Source organism: Mytilus californianus, unplaced genomic scaffold (genome assembly GCF_021869535.1).
Source record: "Mytilus californianus isolate M0D057914Y unplaced genomic scaffold, xbMytCali1.0.p SCAF_3, whole genome shotgun sequence".
NCBI classification, from domain to species: domain Eukaryota; kingdom Metazoa; phylum Mollusca; class Bivalvia; order Mytilida; family Mytilidae; genus Mytilus; species Mytilus californianus.
In genome coordinates, this window is record NW_026262679.1 from 88,159,296 (window position 1) to 88,178,050 (window position 18,755).

The following is an 18,755-nucleotide window of genomic DNA, read 5'->3' on the forward strand; positions in this document are numbered from 1 at the left end:
AATGTGCCGTTGTTAAATTAGGTTTAAAGCATTCATCCATCCCCTTTTTAATGTTGACGGTTGAAATAACATCAGCAGCCAGAGGTGTTGACTTTAATATGTGTAAATTCAGTTGGAATCGACCCAAGTGGTATTCTGATACAAAAGAATGTGTGGAGTTTGCGAACTCTCCTTTCATGCTAAAAATTTAAACGGAATTTTTATCAAAATACAAAGAGTTTATTCCACACAATCTTATCAAGATAAAGTTTTCATATTTAATCTAATGGTCTTTTGAAAAATCTCATTACAAATTTATTTGCTGTAACTCGTTTAAAGCCTTTTTCTGTAACGAAAAAGGAAAGTATGCTAGATACACTTACTGGAAATGTGAAGATATGATTGAAGCTTTAAATTTTCTCCTGGACAACATATATGTACGTTTCGGCGATAAAGTGTATCGACAAGTAGTAGGCATTCCAATGGGCACTCACTGCGCCCCTTTAATAGCAGATTTATTCCTGTATTGCTATGAATCTCAGTTTATGACCAAACTCAGTAAAGACACGTCATTGTTACATTTGGTTGATACATTCAACAATACCTTCCGTCATCTTGATGATATTTTTTCGTTAAATAATCCAGAGTTCTCTAAACATACTACCGAAATTTACCCAAAAGAACTTACTTTAACTAAATTTAACATAAACAGCAGTAGTTGTCCTTTTCTAGATTTGGACATTTCAATCTCTAAAAGAAAACTTCATACTAAAATTTACGACAAAAGAGACGACTTTTCATTCCCTATTGTTCATTTTCCTTTTCAAGACGGCGATGTTCCTTTGGCTCCATCATACGGTGTTTATATATCCCAACTCGTTCGTTATGCCCGTGTGTGTAGTGATGTCATAGATTTTAACGAATGTAATCAATGCATTACTGGTAAATTATTAAGTCAGGGATTTCGTTACCATAAATTACGTAAAACGTTTACTAAATTCTTTCATAGATACAAAGATTTGATTAGTTAATTTGGCTGTACCTGTAGAAAACTGATTAAAACGGTATTTCACATCCTAAATTTTACGATAATATTGTACTTAAAGCGCGGAAATCACTATATGATCCGTGTAAACTTAGTGAACCTTTAAACAAACTTATTAGTAAAGGTTATCTTACCAATGTTGTAATTAGACATTTGAATATAGTTTACATTGGCACAAATATCGATTTTGTCACCAGCAATTTAAAACATAACTAAATTTGTATTCGTTTCAAACGGGGTGTATAAAGACACACCAACGTTCATTTTGATCTATAAAGAGGTTAACTCCTAACTAGCCTACTGCCTGTCGATACATTTATTTTTGGCATTGCACAAGTCATGTCTTCTTTGACTGCCCATGACGTTAAAATACGAAATCCCTGGGATGTGTTTTAGTTGATTTTAGTCTCTGATGCATGATTTTTTATTATTAATTGTTTTTGGCTTTTAACTAGCTGTCAGTAACTGCGAGTACTCTCAAATCGTACTTTCTTGTTTATGACCTGTTGATTCTAATTGTAATGCTTTTTTGTTATTTAATGTTATTCAGGGTTATATCTGGTCTATATACCAGCTTTGATAAGTGTTTGGTATTACCTTAAATTTTCACTACTTCGTACTTTGAACATCACAATTATTTATTTTGTAAAAATATTTCCTTACTCTATCTGAAATGTACACGTATATCTAACAACAAAATTATTTTTATTTACCTGTGTTTAAAGTAATTGCAAATGGCTGATATTTTTGTTCAAGTATATTGTTTTTCTTAAATTGTTTGACATTTCACAGCGGTATAACATGTTACTATAATTATTCTTCCCTTAGTTTATTTTGTATTTGTATTGTATCATATATAGATCAAATTTATTTGTTCAGTGTATGTTCACCGGTGTTAATACGTCTTTTGATTGAGTTAAGTCATTTTAATTGACATTTTATAGTGTGTTTTTCTATGTTGTGATGTTACACTATTGTTTCAGATAAGGGTGAAGGTTTGGTACCATTAAAACGTTGAAACCCGCTGCAATTGTTTGCACCTGTCCCAAGTCAGGAATCTGATGTTCATTAGTTGTCGTTTGTTGATGTGGTTCATAAGTGTTTCTCGTTTCTCGTTTTTTATATAGATTAGACCGTTGGTTTTCCCGTTTGAATGGTTTTACACTAGTAATTTTTGGGGCCCTTTATAGCTTGCTGTTCGGTGTGAGCCAAGGCTCCGTGTTGAAGACCGTACTTTGACCTATAATGGTTTACCTTTATAAATTTTGACTTGGATGGAGGGTTGTCTCATTGGCACTCATACCATATCTTCTTAAATCTATCATCTAAAATAATTGGTTAAGACCTATAACATATGTATATTATTGTCATACATGAATGCATGAAAAGTTACATATTACATATCATATTACAAACTATTTGCGATGTTTAGATACTCTGATATGATAAGAAAGTGGAAAACAGTTTACCGATAGAGATATTTTGTCATCAATATCAATTTTACGCTGGTGTCACCAAAGCATATCCTGTTCCGTATGTGGTACCTGTCGTGGTGCTCATGGAAAGTACGATTTCGGTGATACATGTAAGTCTCATTCGGGAATGTCAAAATCGAGGAAAACAGGACGGTATAGTGATTACGACAATTTGAATATGTCCGTGGTCATCTGTGACACAAATATTACATAACTGTCAACCGAATCATGGTGTCGTTCATAAAAAAGACATGACTTCAACTTAACCCCTATGAACCCTTGGTTTAAAAACTTCCTTGTATGCAGCAATCCTCTATCAAGGAAATCATGATGGGAAACACAAGCCTTGGCATATCGTATTAACTTGGAGATATAAACCCCATATGCACGCGCTGCCTGAATGTTGCTACATATAAATGGAAAGTTCACTCTTGGAAAGCTTAAATCATCTACCTTAAACATAGCTTAAATTTATTCTATTTTCTAATATATCTCGTTTTGAGGCAAATCCATTACATTGCAGTAAAGATGTTGTTCATCTTTCTCTTCTTAGAATATAAACATGTCGTCCCCTTCTAATCATCAATGAAGATGCACTTTTTGGTATTGGTAATTTGTATATTGCTGCTTTATTATATAACTTGTTTAACAAATTAACATATAACATCCTTTATCCCATTGTGTACTACCTGAAAGAAACTATGTTTGGTAGATTTCTATATGTATAAATTCTGTGTTTTATTTACTGTAATAGGGGTAAACTGGGTAGGGAGAAAATGACAGATATTTCAAGTTCATTTTTTCCAATAACGAATACAAATTTGTCAACCAAAACTTTTGCTATAATTTAAAAAAAAACATGTCGTTCTGTATTGGTATAGTTTTTGGATCTTTCATTTGCGAATTGAAGGCAATAGAAAGTTTGGGCTTCAAAAGTCTACATAATTATTGACTTTATACAGAATTTTCGCCCTTTTAAAACATTTACAAAGTAAAATCTTTCTTAAGACACTGCAAAAAATTTCATTCTGATTGGTTTCGTTGTATTGTCATAAAGTGCGTTCAAATGAACCGTGGTATAGCAAACATCGAATCTTTCATAAAATGTTATCACACACTATAGTGACAAATGTTTCATGTATATTCAGGACGAGTGGAAATTGAAAATCATTAGTTATTGTACATGACGTTTAAAGAATGTCACGTTTTGGGAACCTCATAGAAAAGTTAAATATTTCCATATAAAGTTCCAATTGAAATTCTGCATAAACAATTGTGTCATAGTTTACTCGTCATATTTTACTCAGCTGTTGTTATGTCCTATATTAAATATTATTTAAATACGCAGAATATCTATAAATAGAAATACACTGCTATCCTTTTCTATTGAAGTAAACATCGTCACATGTCATCTGTTTACGTCTTCACTTTTGTTTTGAAGATCCCATATAAAACTACATAACTTTAATTTTTTCATCAGATATTCGATAGGTAGACAACCGAATATAGGGTAAGTACACAAGACAGTAATTGATAGGCATTTCAGCCCCCAGATTTCTTCATATATTTTTGACAAAATATTTTTTTATTCTGTATTCTGTATATATGTATTCCAAAAAATTCGACTAAGTACATTAGATTTATTTATGTTTCCTTATCGTCCCGAATCTTCATGAAAATATGCCATTGAATGTTAAGCAAAAAGTAAGACCTAAATATATCCGATTTCTTTGTATTTACAGTCTAGTTGAAAAATTCTAATTTCTATTATAAAGGGCACATTTCAGAAACCACCAACATGAAACGTCAAATTCGAACTCGAGCTTCGTTAAGTTGTCCAAGTCTTGCAACTGCAATTCTAATTGACAAGAAAGATCTAACTCTTTTATTCGGCACTGTTAACTTGAAAACAATCGAACTTTCCATGACATAAGTCTATCTTCCGCATTATTACAGAAAACATAAGTGAAATTTAGACCTAAATATATTTTTTATATAATTTTGATTAAATATAGGAATAACAAAACATGTAAAATGTATTAAATCCATGTTATTTGGACTCCGTTAGATAGTTGTCTTATTGGCAATCACACCACGCCTCCTTTTCTTATTTTAAGGGATTTAAAACGTTTGTTTAAATATCTAATGATTTACTTTAAGGAAAAAGTACTATAGTAAAATACCGAACTCCAAGGAAAATTCAAAACGGAAAGTCTTTTATCAAATGGCAATATCAAAAGCGCAAACACATCAAACATGAAGACATTATACGGAAACCTTAAATTTGGCTATTTTGTACAATATCGAGAGTCATTTTACTTTGTTAAATTCTAACCTGACCGTCTTATTTAAGAATTCATAACATTGTGGTTAATAAAGAAAGATTTCGTTAAATTATGCTCAAAAGGTCATTCTACCTAGAAAGTATTTTGATTTGTTGCGTGCTAAGGGTGAAGCAACAAATACAAATATTAATGTCTTTGGTTAAACCGGCCGAAGATTTTAACCCAAGACCTGCCTGCCACTAGCACTAGACCATCAATAGTGTTGCGATTATCCATATTATTATAATGGCATCAATCTGAGGTGACAAGTTGCAAACCATGAAATGTGTTGAATCCGAACTAGACATATGTTTCCTTTAATTGTGATAACTCTTAAAATAATGTCATAATAAAGCTCACTCAAATTGTTTAGAAAACTCATCAAAGATCCCAGGCTTATAATTTTTCATACCAGATGCGTGTTTCTTCTACGATAAGATACTGAGGCTAGAATAAAAACAGTTTGAAGATCAAATCAAATACGAAGTTGAAGAGCAATGAAACCGAAAATTCCGAAAAATTGTGCCAAATGGCAATCTATGCCTTAGGGAAAAAAACCTTAGTGTTTCGAATAATTCAACATTTCATAAATAATTCATTTACAGAAAATGAACATCTGATGTTCAGTAGATGTTGTTTGTTGATGTGGTTCATAAGTGTTTCTCGTTTCTCGTTTTTTATATAGATTAGACCGTTGGTTTTCCCGTTTGAATGGTTTTACACTAGTAATATTTGGGGCCCTTTATAGCTTGCTGTTCGGTGTGAGCCAAGGCTCCGTGTTGAAGATCATACATTGACCTATAATAGATTACCTTTATAAATTTTGACTTGGATGGAGAGTTGTCTCATTGGCACTCATACCACATCTCCTTATATCTATATCAATGATATTTCATGTCAACACAAAAGTACTGACTATTTGGCTTGTGATATTCTCGTGGAAAAAACGTCCACCAGCAGAGGCATCGACCCAGTGGTTGTAAAAACTCAGCAAAGATATAAGGCTTATAATTTGTTGCGTCAGACGTGCGTTTCGTCTACATAAGACTCTCAAGTGCCGCTAGAACCAAAACAGAGTGGTGCCTAAATCAATACGAAGTAGAGGAGCAATTAAGCCGGAAATTCATAAAAAATTTTCCAAACGGGGCTAAGGCAATCTATGCCTTGTGAAAGAAAAAAAACTTAGTGTATCGAATGATTTAATATTTAGTAAACAGTAAATTTAAAGAAAATGAACATATCAATGATATTTCATATCAACATTAAAGTACTGACTACTTGGCTGTTGATACTTTCGGGGACGAAACGTCCACCAGCAGTGGCATCGACCCAGTGGTTGTAAAAACTCATCAAAATCGTATAATTTGTTACACCAGACAGCCACTACCGATCATAGATTGCATGTAAATGATCCGTATAGGGATAGTTTAGTCGAGTTTTGTACTTTTTTTATGTTAAATAACCATTACAACATACCTGTGATGTCTGCAGTTAAAGATGTATAACTGGAAACAATAAACCTTTTCTATTCAGAGACAGCCATTTATACGCCCTCCATCATTGTGAGTTCTTTAACCTTTTCAGTACCATACTTCCTTTCCGGTAAACATCGTATTATTATAGAGGTCTGTCCAGGATTTCCCGTGTTTGAATTAAACATTTTTCTTATCGATAATGACCAGGTGAGCGATAATTCGTTTTTTCCCCTTCCGTTCAGGAATATTGCTATTGTATTCTGTCCTTCAAGTGAACCGACGTTTTTGTTTAATCGCAAGTTTATGATTTTATTGTAAAAAGTAAAATCACAGTAATACTGAACTCCGAGAAAAATTCAAAAAGGAAAGTCCCTATTCAAATAAATTGTTGTAAGCGATGACGTGAATGTTTTGTTAAATAAAGGCAACAGTAGTATACCGCTATTCGAAATTCATAAATCGATTGAGAAAAAAAAAAACAAATCCGGGTTGCAAACTAAAACTGAGGGAAACACATCAAATATAAGAGAAGAACAACGACAAAACAGAAACACAACACTAAAATGCAACACACACAGAAACGAACTATATTATAACAATGGCCATTTTCCTGACTTGGTACAGGACATTTTAAGAAAAAATGGTGGGTTGAACCTGGTTTTGTGGCTAGCCAAACCTCCCGCTTTTATGGCAATGTTAAATATAACATTAAAATGACAAGATTACATGACAGGACTACAATACAAATAAATGGGAAAACATACAGGACAGAGACACACGCAAAATAATAGCTACCAAAAGGTACCTGGCTTATAATTTAATACGCCAGACGCTCGTTTTGTCTACATAAGACCAATCAGTGACGCTCAGATCAAAAAAGTTCGAAAGCCAAAACAAGTACAAAGTTGAAGAGAATTGAGGAACAAAAGTTCCAAAAAGTTGTGCCAAATACGGCTAAGGTTATATGCCAGGGATAAGAAAATCCTTAGTATTTAGAATAATTCATACTTTTGCAAACAGTAAATTTATAAAAATGACTATATAATAGATATACATGTTAACACCGAAGTGGTGACTAACTACAGAATAAAAACGAATACGTAAAACAACCTAAATCAGCACATAAAAAAGGCACAGCCGAACAACATATTATATGTTAGCCGAAGAGATCGACGCACAATGTGACGTCACATATAAATTTCTATAAATTTCCAAAAAATAGGATATTGTAAGACAAATTGATAAAAGTTGCAAAACACTATATTTTGCTATTGAAAGACATACGTAAATGAAAGTTTAGAAAAAAAATAAAATTGAGAAAACCTATTCATTGGAAATGAAAGACCTTTTTAGTAAGATAGCGATTTCCTAATATTTTGTGTACGTAAGAATTAGACAAATTTTCTTTTTAATTTGACCAAGATTTTTTTGGCTAATTTCATTATTTTATTTGTTTCTTAAGACAAAGATTTGATTTGTTTTACATTAGTCATTTCAGGGCCTTTTATAGCTGACTATGCGGTATGGGTTTTACTCATTATTGAAGGCCGTACGATGACCTATAATTGTTAATTTCTGTGTCATTTGGTCCCTTGTGGAGAGTTGTCTCATTGGCATTCATACCACATCTTCTTATTTCTATATAATATATTTTCGTACCCTAGGTATACCACAAATCACGCCCTATCGAAAAATATCAAGTCATCGTATCATACACGCATAGTTATTGCGAAGTACAAAGATAACAGACTTTTCGTTCAAGGCCTTAATGATGTTAATTAAATAAAATAGCAGTAAATATAAATTGCTCTAATGTATTTAAACTAGGACAAATATGATTTTTTCTTATATTTTCACTTTTTTCAATATATATAAATTTCCTCCCTCAGATTTTTTTGGACTTGTTTCATAATATGTTTTACATAATTATGCTGATGAATAAGAATGAGTTCCTACAATTCAAAACAACCATAAAAATAGTTTACATAGCATGAAATAGCAAGTTTCAGATCATAATATCTCCCTTAAAATTATTTTTAAAGTTTGAAAACGAAGACTACTAAAGTTAAATATAAACGCGTATCGTCACTTGTTCTGGTTTCAACTAGTTTTGTGGGTCAGACTGATTATATATAAATGCGTACTTGTCCGCTGTTAGAACACTATTCTCAAAGACATCGCTGCACTGGTAAGGATGGGTAATTATATCTCTTTAATGATTTTGAATAAAGCATTTGTATTTAAATGTATTTTTTTTACTTCATAAAATGTTATGTTTAAAGTCTAAATTTTATCTTTTTAAAGGGTTAGATACGATCTCTATCATTTGTTCTAAATGTGGCTAATCAATTTTTCTTTGAAAATGATATTTGCTTATTATTGCTATATGTTTATGATACACTTCTATTTAATTTTTTTTTCATACATCGTTTTTTTAAGCCAAAATATATTGAATACAATTTGGTTTTATTTTAAAAAAAAATTACGGGCAAAGCAAATTGATTTGTTTCTTTTGGTTTAAATTAATATTTATGTTCAGGTTACTGATGTAATAATTTTTTTCACATACAATCACAAAAAGACCTGATTTTATGTTCTAGTTTAAAAACAGATTAATTAAAGAAATGTCATAATCAGAACATGATAACAAGTATCAATATAAAAATATGGTGTCCGAAAGATCTCCAAATAACCGGAAAGTGCTTGTATCAAGTCAAGAATATGACAGTTGTTTACCGTTTGTTGATAACGTTGGATTAGGCAGTTTTTATGGACTTCCTATTTTTGAATTTACCTTGGAGTTCGGTTTTTTGGTTAATCTCTTTTATGCTTACACACTATTTATCCCATTTGTGTTCATAATGTATTTGCTTTTGAATATTTTGTTCCAAAATATGTTTGACAATATTAGACACGGAGAATTACAGAAAATTCATGGAATGTGTATTTCCAATGCACAGAAAACCGCATTCAATTATTCAAATTATTCATTGATGAAAGTAACTGTCAAATTCAATAAATTTTGTTTTGAACACCACTAAGAATTTTTTAGCAGAGTTTTAGCCATGTTACAGTATCACTTAATATGCAATCCGCTTATATCATAATCATGAATACCACAGCTAATATTTATGTATTAATCAATATATTTAGCTGGCGCAAACATGGATCGTAATATATTGCGTCCATATTTCAAACTTCTACTTTCTATAATTAATGTATTATTGTAGTATGCAGATGCAAAACTGCTGCTACTCGAATAATGTTTTTCTATTTAATTTTATTGACAACTTTAGGAAGAAAGTTTTTTTACATCTTTTATTATTTACGAGACAATAGTTTTCCTTTTTGTATTAATTTTGCATTTGAGTGCATGAAAGGATAGTCTAAAATAAGTTATAATGAGATGGGAGATGCATTTAAAGTGAATATTGCTTTTTTTTATACTGCAATGGTTCTATTTGAGCAGTAAAAATGTGTTGACTGTATATGATATCGAGGATACATGAATTCGTACCAATCTTCCCACATATAGTAATGCATGTCATGTGTGAGGAAACAAATATCGTTTCAATTTCACTTACATTTGGCTTTGCGGAATGTACAAATATGTAGACACGTCCGTTCAGAATGAGAGCAACCCGATAGCTCGTGCAGAGATAGTGCCAGGATGTTTGAATGTTAGGAACACTTGCAACAGCTCTTATAGGCGTGCTTTAATTTCCTGTTGCAAGACATTTTTTGTCGTATCTAAATACTCTCTGTTTCTATTGGCAGTCTTAATTTGTCGCCCTTCACTGCAGTCGACCAACTTGAGGAACCTACCTACTGAATTTATTGTCTAATTGCTTTCTAACTAGGCACGGAAAAATTGACAATGGTCGTTAAGTAAAATACAATCAATCAATAAAAAAAAAAAATCTCCAAACTAATGTCCCGTTCTCATTTCACAGTATTTGATTGTAGCAAAGTCAAGCATATAACTGAAATCAGAAAGCGACAAATTTCCGCTACGATTTTATATTGAAAAGAACATTGTTTTGGGTTGTAACGATCAATTTCTGATTTGGGTAATTGAGTAAGCAGACTTCGTTTGAAATGTCAAAATTCCAACATAACTGAATTGAATGGGGATGGACAGTCGTTAAAATAAGAGCAAACATGCGCATATACGTGATCCTTTCAAATAAAAAAAAACCATGAACATGCTGTTGCCATGTTAGCTAATTGTTAAAATATATTTTGAGAAAAATATATCTGCATTCTTTTACAATGTTTACAATCAATGTCTTTTTTCTTGCGTTTTTATTACCTGAGTTAAATTCAATTGTAATTCTGCGCTTGAATATATTATCATCAACCAGTTATATTCTGAACTACCAGTTTACTTTTAAAGAAAAATAGTTACAGGACTTTATTGAAAAAGATAAATTTGATTGTTCATTTATTTTATTTTTGAGTGATGAATGGAAACATTCAAGAAAACAGAATCTGAGTAACAATTATTTTTTTATCAATCAAGATATTTTATGTCACATTTCTCTATCAAAGATATACATTTCCCATCTTTTCACATCTGAATGTAAAAATGGTTTGTTCCAAACCTGCATTGAAACGAAGAATAACTAAGTGCATTCAATTTCCCCTGCAACGCATTACACAATCCACCATATACCAGTTTAGCAGGCAGAAACTTGTTGTTTCGTCACTATATCAAGGTAATGATGTTTTTTTTACACCGTAACAACTTTAATAGGGCAGCAGCAGTAGTTCTAGTGTACTATTTTTCGGACTTCCTTTCATCATAGACTTTTGTAGCACTAGATACCCCACATGAAAGTCGTTGCCATAGAATCTATATTTTCTTTCAGATATTCTGGAAAACAACATGGAAGCCTTGAAAGTAAATGACACATTATTCAAAGGAAACCATTCAACGGAAGATCTATTGAAATACTACAATAATTGGGCCCAGACAGGAAAATATGACGAGGTGAGGCACATATGATGACGTTAACGCTTTCCATAGTATTTTTATATAAAATTATAAAATAATATTTGGTGTACCATTTACTCATATAACTTTGAAAGTGATGTCAAATAATGACACATTAGGAAATCACATAAACTATAGTTACTCGTTAAATAATTTTTAGTCTTGCAAAACATGATCAATTTATTAGTTGTAATTGGCTTCGAACTAGCTTTCTGTAACTGAAAGTACTCTTAGATCGGTAATTTGTTTTTTTTAGTCTTTTTGTTAGATTTTTTGTACTTCATGCCTGTCTTAAGATTGAGTCAAACTGTTTTTTTTAATTATTTTTTTTCACTTTGTTCTTATGTTGTACTGTTACACCATGTTGTTTGCCAATTATATTGCATGCAGTTGTTTTTGTTTTCTCCCTATTAGATCAAACTGTTTTAATGTTGTGCTGTTACACCACTGTTCCAGGTTAGGGTACTGCCCGTGGTCTGGAGCCTGTTATTCAGTGGTTGTCGTTAGTTGTCGCTCGTCATGTATAGTTGACTATACGATATGAGTTTTGCTCATTGTTGATGTCCGTATGATGCCCTATAGTTAGTTACATACACACGTAATAAAAACTCTGGTAGATAGTTGTTTTTGTTTGTAATTATATCACATCTCCTTATCTTTATATGTTAATTGCATATTGAAAATTTTAAGAATTTGTGTCTATTACTCGAACACAGATTTTATATCAATCAATTTTCACAGTAACATATACATATTTGTTGACAACGCGTGATCAATCTGAAATCTGTCTTTGTAACATGCCACTGCTAGTCTATATAGGTTATCTCTTACAGGTATTTACTAATGTATACTATTGGCGTTGTTTTGGTCGGCAAGGAGAAGTTTAAGTTAAAAGATAGGATACTACGCCTTATATTTTGAACTTGTTTATCTGACCTGTATTCAAACAGTTGTGTATATAGTCAACATTATATCGCACTGCCTAATAGTCGTACACGAGAGAAAGGATGTGTTTAATGTTCAGCACTTTGTAATCATAAAATAAGTAAATGTTGTGTTATGCCAGACCAAAAGGGTATGATAGTATAAAATACTACTAATAGCATTTATAATAAATGCACTAACAGTTTCCTCTATAAAATTTAAATTAAAACGAATAGTTATTATAAATAGCTTAAAATCAAATTAGGTAGAAAATATTGACTACTGGTTATTGATGTAATAAATTTGCTAGAATAATTATTTTGCACTCTATACTATCATCCTTATTTCCATTTCCGGTCTCTTACTTTCGGAACATTTCAGCTTTTTATCTTGGTCACAAGTATATGTTGGAAATGGTATCGAATAAGTCCAAGGAGTTCCGAGTGCATAATCTTACACAACCTGTTCAGAACGCACAAATGAGATAAAAAGGACTGTACAATAGTTGATCATTGGTTTTATAGTCTCTCGTTATCAGCTGACACTTACGTCACATACAGTGATAGTGTAAAAATAAATAGGAAACCCCATTTAATTTAGAAGTGATCTATTTAGGTATAATCTTACTATAGAAATTAAAATTTACCTTACCATTTAAATAGATTGTTGGAGCAATCTATATTGGAATGTTTTCAACGTACGATTTAGCCCTGATAAATCAAACAATAATTAATATGGCAATAATTTGGAATTATAATAATACTTGATGGTAATACCAAACTAATTAAACGTGCTGAAATGTACTGAAAATCTAACTGAGTTACAGTAAAAATATCATGATTCATGGCTTATACCATGGCTTATACCTTGGTTACAGTAGAAATACCATGATTCATGGCTTATACCCTGGGTAATATTAACATAATTTAAGCTGGGATCCTGGCTCACTACTACCGACGCAAAGTAAAGATTGGACAAGGATCCAAGGCTATATCTAACTAGAATAGTATCGAAAACAATAAAAATGTAAGGCCCATATCGGAAATTCTGAGAACTATATACGCATATCATGCTGATCTTTTTTGCGAAAGGATGAAATAAATCAGATTGTAATTAGTCATTATTTACATAGATTAGTATCAGTTATCACACTTTCTATCCATGCAACTTGTTTGGCACAAAGGCCAATATATATCACTATTAAAATACAATCTAGAGCAAAGTGATTTTCATAGAACCTGTCATACGACGATCAAATTGATAAAAGAGGGGCGAAAGATACCAGAAGGACATTCAAACTGATAAGTCGACAATAAACTGACAACGCCATGGCTAAAAAAGAAAAAAAACCAACAGACAAACAATAGTACACAAAACACAACATAAAAAACTAAAGACTGAGCAACACGAAACCCACAATGGAATACAAACCCTGGAATAACGTGTCCACTGGGAGATATATACTTAAATATAATTATTGTTCAATCAATTTCAGTATACTGGAGCAGGGGTTATGTCACACTTTGGAGTTGTTGAATGTTCCACATTGTATTTCACATGAATATCTAAATAAATGGGATTTTATGTTTTTAAATATTGTGTTTTTTTTTATTATCGGTATCTTAACCGTTTCCATGTTTTCATACTCTATATTTGTGATTAAGTTTAATTTATATAATTTCCCAAATGTCTTTGACTTAATTTTATGTTTCAAACAATAAACTTCACAAAATATAAAAATCCTTTATATTTTGGCTATTTGCAGCACCTATCAACAGACAACGGATACAAAGGACCTCATATAGCGGCTCAAGCTGCTGCAGGAGTTTTTGAGCCAAATCGTCGACCTACAGTACAAATATTAGATGTAGCAGCGGGGACTGGAAAAGTGTCTCAAGAGGTAAGGATGTGGTATAAACCAACAACAATATTAAAAAGTCAACGCAAAATTACACATATTTCACAAAAAGTTCGAATTGATACTCTTACTGCAGATTTACATTTACTGTTATTAATCTTAGATTGTGTCAAAGCTTCATAAAGACCCAACAAAACACTACTTGATAGATATCTTTAACAATACAAGCAGTCAATTAGATGATATTTTTTCTGTCAACAATTGAGATTTTTCTGAGTATACAAATGAAATTAATTCACCTGAACCCATTCTTACTAAATCCGACATCCGCTGCATTGAAGACCCATTGGTGGCCTTCGGCTGTTGTCTGCTCTTTGGTCGGGTTGTTGTCTCTTTGACATATTCCCAATTTCCATTCTCAATTTTATATATAGTGGCCAATGTACTTTTTAGAACTTGATATCAGAATTTCCCATGGTAATATCCATACTAAAATATATGACAAATAAGACTAATTTTCCTTTCATTGATGGTGATGTTTCGTAAGCACTTTCAAATGGCATATTAAACTCACAGTTTGTAGCACATGTTTGCATTGAAGTTTATTATTTCGATGAACTTATTATTTCCATTACTAAGAAACTTTTACAGCAGGAAAACAATAGATAAATTGCTCAAAAATTTTACTAAATTTTATTACAAAACAGATGTTTATTTTTGAAATAGATCAGATGAACTAAAAATTAAGTCTTTATATCGGCCTCCAGCGAACAATTAACGAAGCTTGTAAATTAGTTGATACATCCCTAGAAACGGTATTTCTCAGATCGGGTAAATTCTAAATTTCTAAACTAAACAAATTTGAAATATAGCTTGCTAAATTGAGTACACAAAATTGTTACATTAATCAGATCTAACATTCTACATTAGCTTCGCCAATTGGGGTTTACTAATATTGATGATTACATTGATTTGATCTTACGTTCTATTTTAGCTCCGCCAACTGGGGTTTACTAATATTGATGCATTAGATCCGTCTGGTTCAATGTTGGCTCAGGCAAGGAAAAAGAATCTTTACAATAATTATATATGCGATTTCCTAAGTGAATATACAATGCCAGCTCGAAATGGTAAGTATCATGGACTATGCTTTGACTAAGGTTATAACTGCCTTAATATAGAGATTTGACGAATAATTGGCTAAAAAAATCTTAAAGTTAACAAAAACAGAATATAAAATTTCTGCAGACAAAATTAACTTCAGATGCTATGATTGTCCTCATTTTAAGATCCCCTAATATTAATACAGTAACTTTAATTGTTAATTTTTATAATTGATTGCTTTGGTTTTCGAACAAAACATTCTGCTTCATGAAAAAAACAAATAAGGGAAAACTAAAGGATGTTTCTGGAAAACCCTTCATATTCGTTCGTAACCAAAGGTTAAAAAGCCAAAATAACAAAAGTATTAAAGAATAAAAACCAAAAGAACTTAAAATGGACAGCAAAAACCGTCTAAGGTAAACTTTCCAGAGAATCCTACATACAACAGAATTACACAAATATATGAACTTGAAATTTACAAACAAATGTATTACTAGTATTTATTTCAATATCAAATATAAAAACGTAAGTTAGAATATCAGATGTCCATTTCCAAACAGACGACCATAGGAGTAAACATAGTCGGATTCGAATGACTCAGTATGAAGTGGTAACAAGGTAATAACTTCTGCTATGCAGGTATAATTTGTTTCAAGGATGAAATCACGAATCAGGTATCGCGACTGTAGGAAAATTAGGGAACGCCGATGGTGATTAAATATGAAAAATATTGGCGATTATTACATATCTTTTAGTTTGGTAATATAAATAAAAAAAATAGTTTATTTAAAACTTCCTTATTCTTTTACAAGTTTTAATTGCACAAGACTATTTGAATCTATTGATGAAATGTAAGACATAAATGAAAAAAATGAAAACATATTGTATCCACAGGTTTTTACGATTGTATAACTACCTCTGGTGGGTTTGGACTAGGACACATTCCTGCTGATGCACTTCACGATCTGATTCGGTTGACTAAAAAAGGTATGATATTTATTCAGAAAAGTACCGAACCCGTCGCAGATTTGAAATAAAAAGGCAAATTGTTGATATAAAACGTAATAATGACAGTAAAGAAGTCCTTTAGTTTGATTACTTAGTAATTTTGAATAAAAAAAAGAAGGAGTGACTTGTCGAGAAGGGCCCATGTTTGCACTCATTAATCGGAAAACGAAAATTGCCTTGCTTATGCATTATGAATTGAAAATGTAAAATCAAGCGTATACAATAGTTTATGATTATTTAATCGTACAGATTCAGTGTTATCTGTAAACATGTTTTGCTTAATTTCAAATACTTCCAATAAAATCAGTTGTACAAAATCAAAAGGTGCCGGGACTTGATACAAAATGTATTAATTCCTATTTTTCAAACTTTGCATTATTTTTTTAAATTTGAATTTTTCTATTTATTAAATAATTATTCGTAAAAGAAAATTTTAATTAATATCTATCCTATGTTCTTTTGCCTTATAATGCGCCTGTGTTTAAAAGTTATCTAGCTGTGTTTTATAGTTACTGTCGGTGTGTTTAATAATTGTCTAGCTGTGTTTAATAGTTATCTACTTTAAAAAGCACTAAACTTTATACATAAAGGATATATATTGCTTGAAGTTGAATTCTAGCGAAGTGTAGGTCTTGCACGCCTACAGAGGGACAAATGTCAGTAAACTCTCTTAAAGTTCCAATCCGTAAGTTCACGTTTGTGTTAAATATTGATCATTTATAATCCCTTTCCAATACTTAAGCTCATAGTTTTCAAGTTTTCAAAGCTGTTGCTTAATGATTGTTCTGTATTTTTGTTATTTTACTTTATACGATTATACCCCTTGCAAACTAAAATTTGTACATGTTAAGTAGCTCTCGTATAGAAAGTATATATCATTTACTTACTTTGTTTTGTATCCATCATTAATTTGTCGTTACAGGTGGATATGTTATAATTGCAATGAGAGAGGAATACATTTATATGTCGTGTTATAATGACATTCTAGAACCACTGATGAAAAAATTAGAAAACGAACAGAAATGGCAAATGGTACAACGATCAATTATCCAAGAATACGCCTTCAACAAAACAGGAGTTTTATATATATTTGAAGTATCATAGTGTGAAGGAAATAACATGAGGAATAATTTATTGATTTATGGTATCCATAAGCCAAAAAACAAACCAAAACACTGAGAACTGAAGTAGTTTGCATTGTCTTTCAAATGTGCTGAAATGACTAGTTTTGTAAATATATGAAGTTAATATATGTCGTCACTTTATGTTTGTTTGTTTTTTACAATAAATTCAGTAATTTTTCAATGGTTTGAGCTCACACTGGTTTATATGGTGCAGGTATAATTATAGCGTGTATGTATCATCTTGATTTTGCAGTTAAAAAGAACCTTAGATACAGGAAAAGTCCATTTGAATGTTTCCTTGTTCATTTACATTGTCCGTGGTAAATAAAAATCGAATAATACCACCCTAAAATAAATAAATGAAAAAAAAACCAAACAAACAAAACAACAACAAAAATTTAAAAAAATTAAAAAAAAACCCCCGTAAAAACCCAAAAGCCTAAACAAATAAAACATAGCAAAAACAAACAAACATTTGAAAAACGAAAACCGAAATGGAAAACAACTGTAAAATATTATGTTATCTTCAATAAGTTTAGTCCTGTTATCAGTGTTTAACCTATTGGGGCCCTATGTAGAGAAAGGCAGAGGTTCCCTTACAGTGATTTAGGTATGCAGAAGATCGTTGTATTACTGAAGGTAGAAAACAAAAACAGAAGGAATCGTATGAACTTTAAAAGGAACGAGGCCGGCTGAGTCGAAATGGTCCGCATCTCTTGCTATGCGAATTTTGCACTCGGTCAACATGTCCCAATCGAGAAAAGACACACTTGATAAATTTAAGGATTAGATGACTTTACTGGTATCATACGATCTAAGAATTTTTTTATGACAATGTATGTTGATGCAACATGAAACCGCTACGAGAAAACGTTTGACATATTTGGATTGAGTTAAGAACAATGTCCCTCAATCGATTTTAGATATGTTTCACTTCTGGTCCTTTTCCAGTTGTATCTGTGTTTAAATTAGGTTTTAGATTTTCAAATATATATTGACCTCGATCATCACCGAGGAGAAATATTTATCGAAATGCGCATTCTATGCAGTATCATTATTACCGTTTAATGTTATAACTACCATTGGTTCGATAACTCTGATGCGATTATCCTATCTGGATTGTTAGTCCCCGCAGGTATCACTACTTAGTAGGTCAATAATTTAGTACTTGCATAAAATTATGGATACTGCTTTATTGAAACTTGCCGTAATAAAACTAATATACCTCCATTATGCGCAGATCTAATTCATTGTCCGGTAAGGTATAATTTTGATTGTTTTCAGCTCGTTAATGTTTGTATTAAGTTTTTGAATCTTAGACATTTGGGCTCAGGCCTCATCGAAGAGACATTAATCGTCGTAATGTACATCTGGTGTTATTAAGCAATAACATCTCATGGGAGTTTTAAATATGCAAAAAGGAATGCTGATTTATACCTGATT

General features: G+C 31.6%; 1 protein-coding gene and 1 long non-coding RNA gene across 3 annotated transcripts; one reads left to right on the top strand and one right to left on the bottom strand.

Moving 5' to 3' along the window:
* Nucleotides 1-3,890: 3,890 nt before the first annotated feature.
* On the top strand, nt 3,891-17,493 carry LOC127735329 (ubiquinone/menaquinone biosynthesis C-methyltransferase UbiE-like). Of its 2 annotated transcripts, none has more exons than XM_052245481.1 (6): nt 3,891-4,009; nt 11,170-11,291; nt 13,984-14,118; nt 15,071-15,206; nt 16,075-16,167; nt 17,111-17,493. In XM_052245481.1, the coding sequence occupies exons 2-6, from the start codon at nt 11,187-11,189 to the stop codon at nt 17,290-17,292; spliced, it is 651 nt and encodes a 216-aa protein (XP_052101441.1). In that variant the 5' UTR covers nt 3,891-4,009; nt 11,170-11,186; the 3' UTR covers nt 17,293-17,493. The 2 variants fall into 2 exon arrangements, with proteins under 2 accessions (XP_052101441.1, XP_052101442.1); XM_052245482.1 differs by lacking the exon at nt 3,891-4,009 and adding an exon at nt 5,663-6,385.
* LOC127735330 (uncharacterized) lies at nt 10,705-13,977 on the bottom strand. The gene is made up of 2 exons (XR_007998318.1): nt 12,584-13,977; nt 10,705-11,174 (listed from the first exon to the last, which is right to left on the bottom strand). It is a non-coding gene; the product is annotated as an uncharacterized LOC127735330 (long non-coding RNA).
* Nucleotides 17,494-18,755: the final 1,262 nt, after the last annotated feature.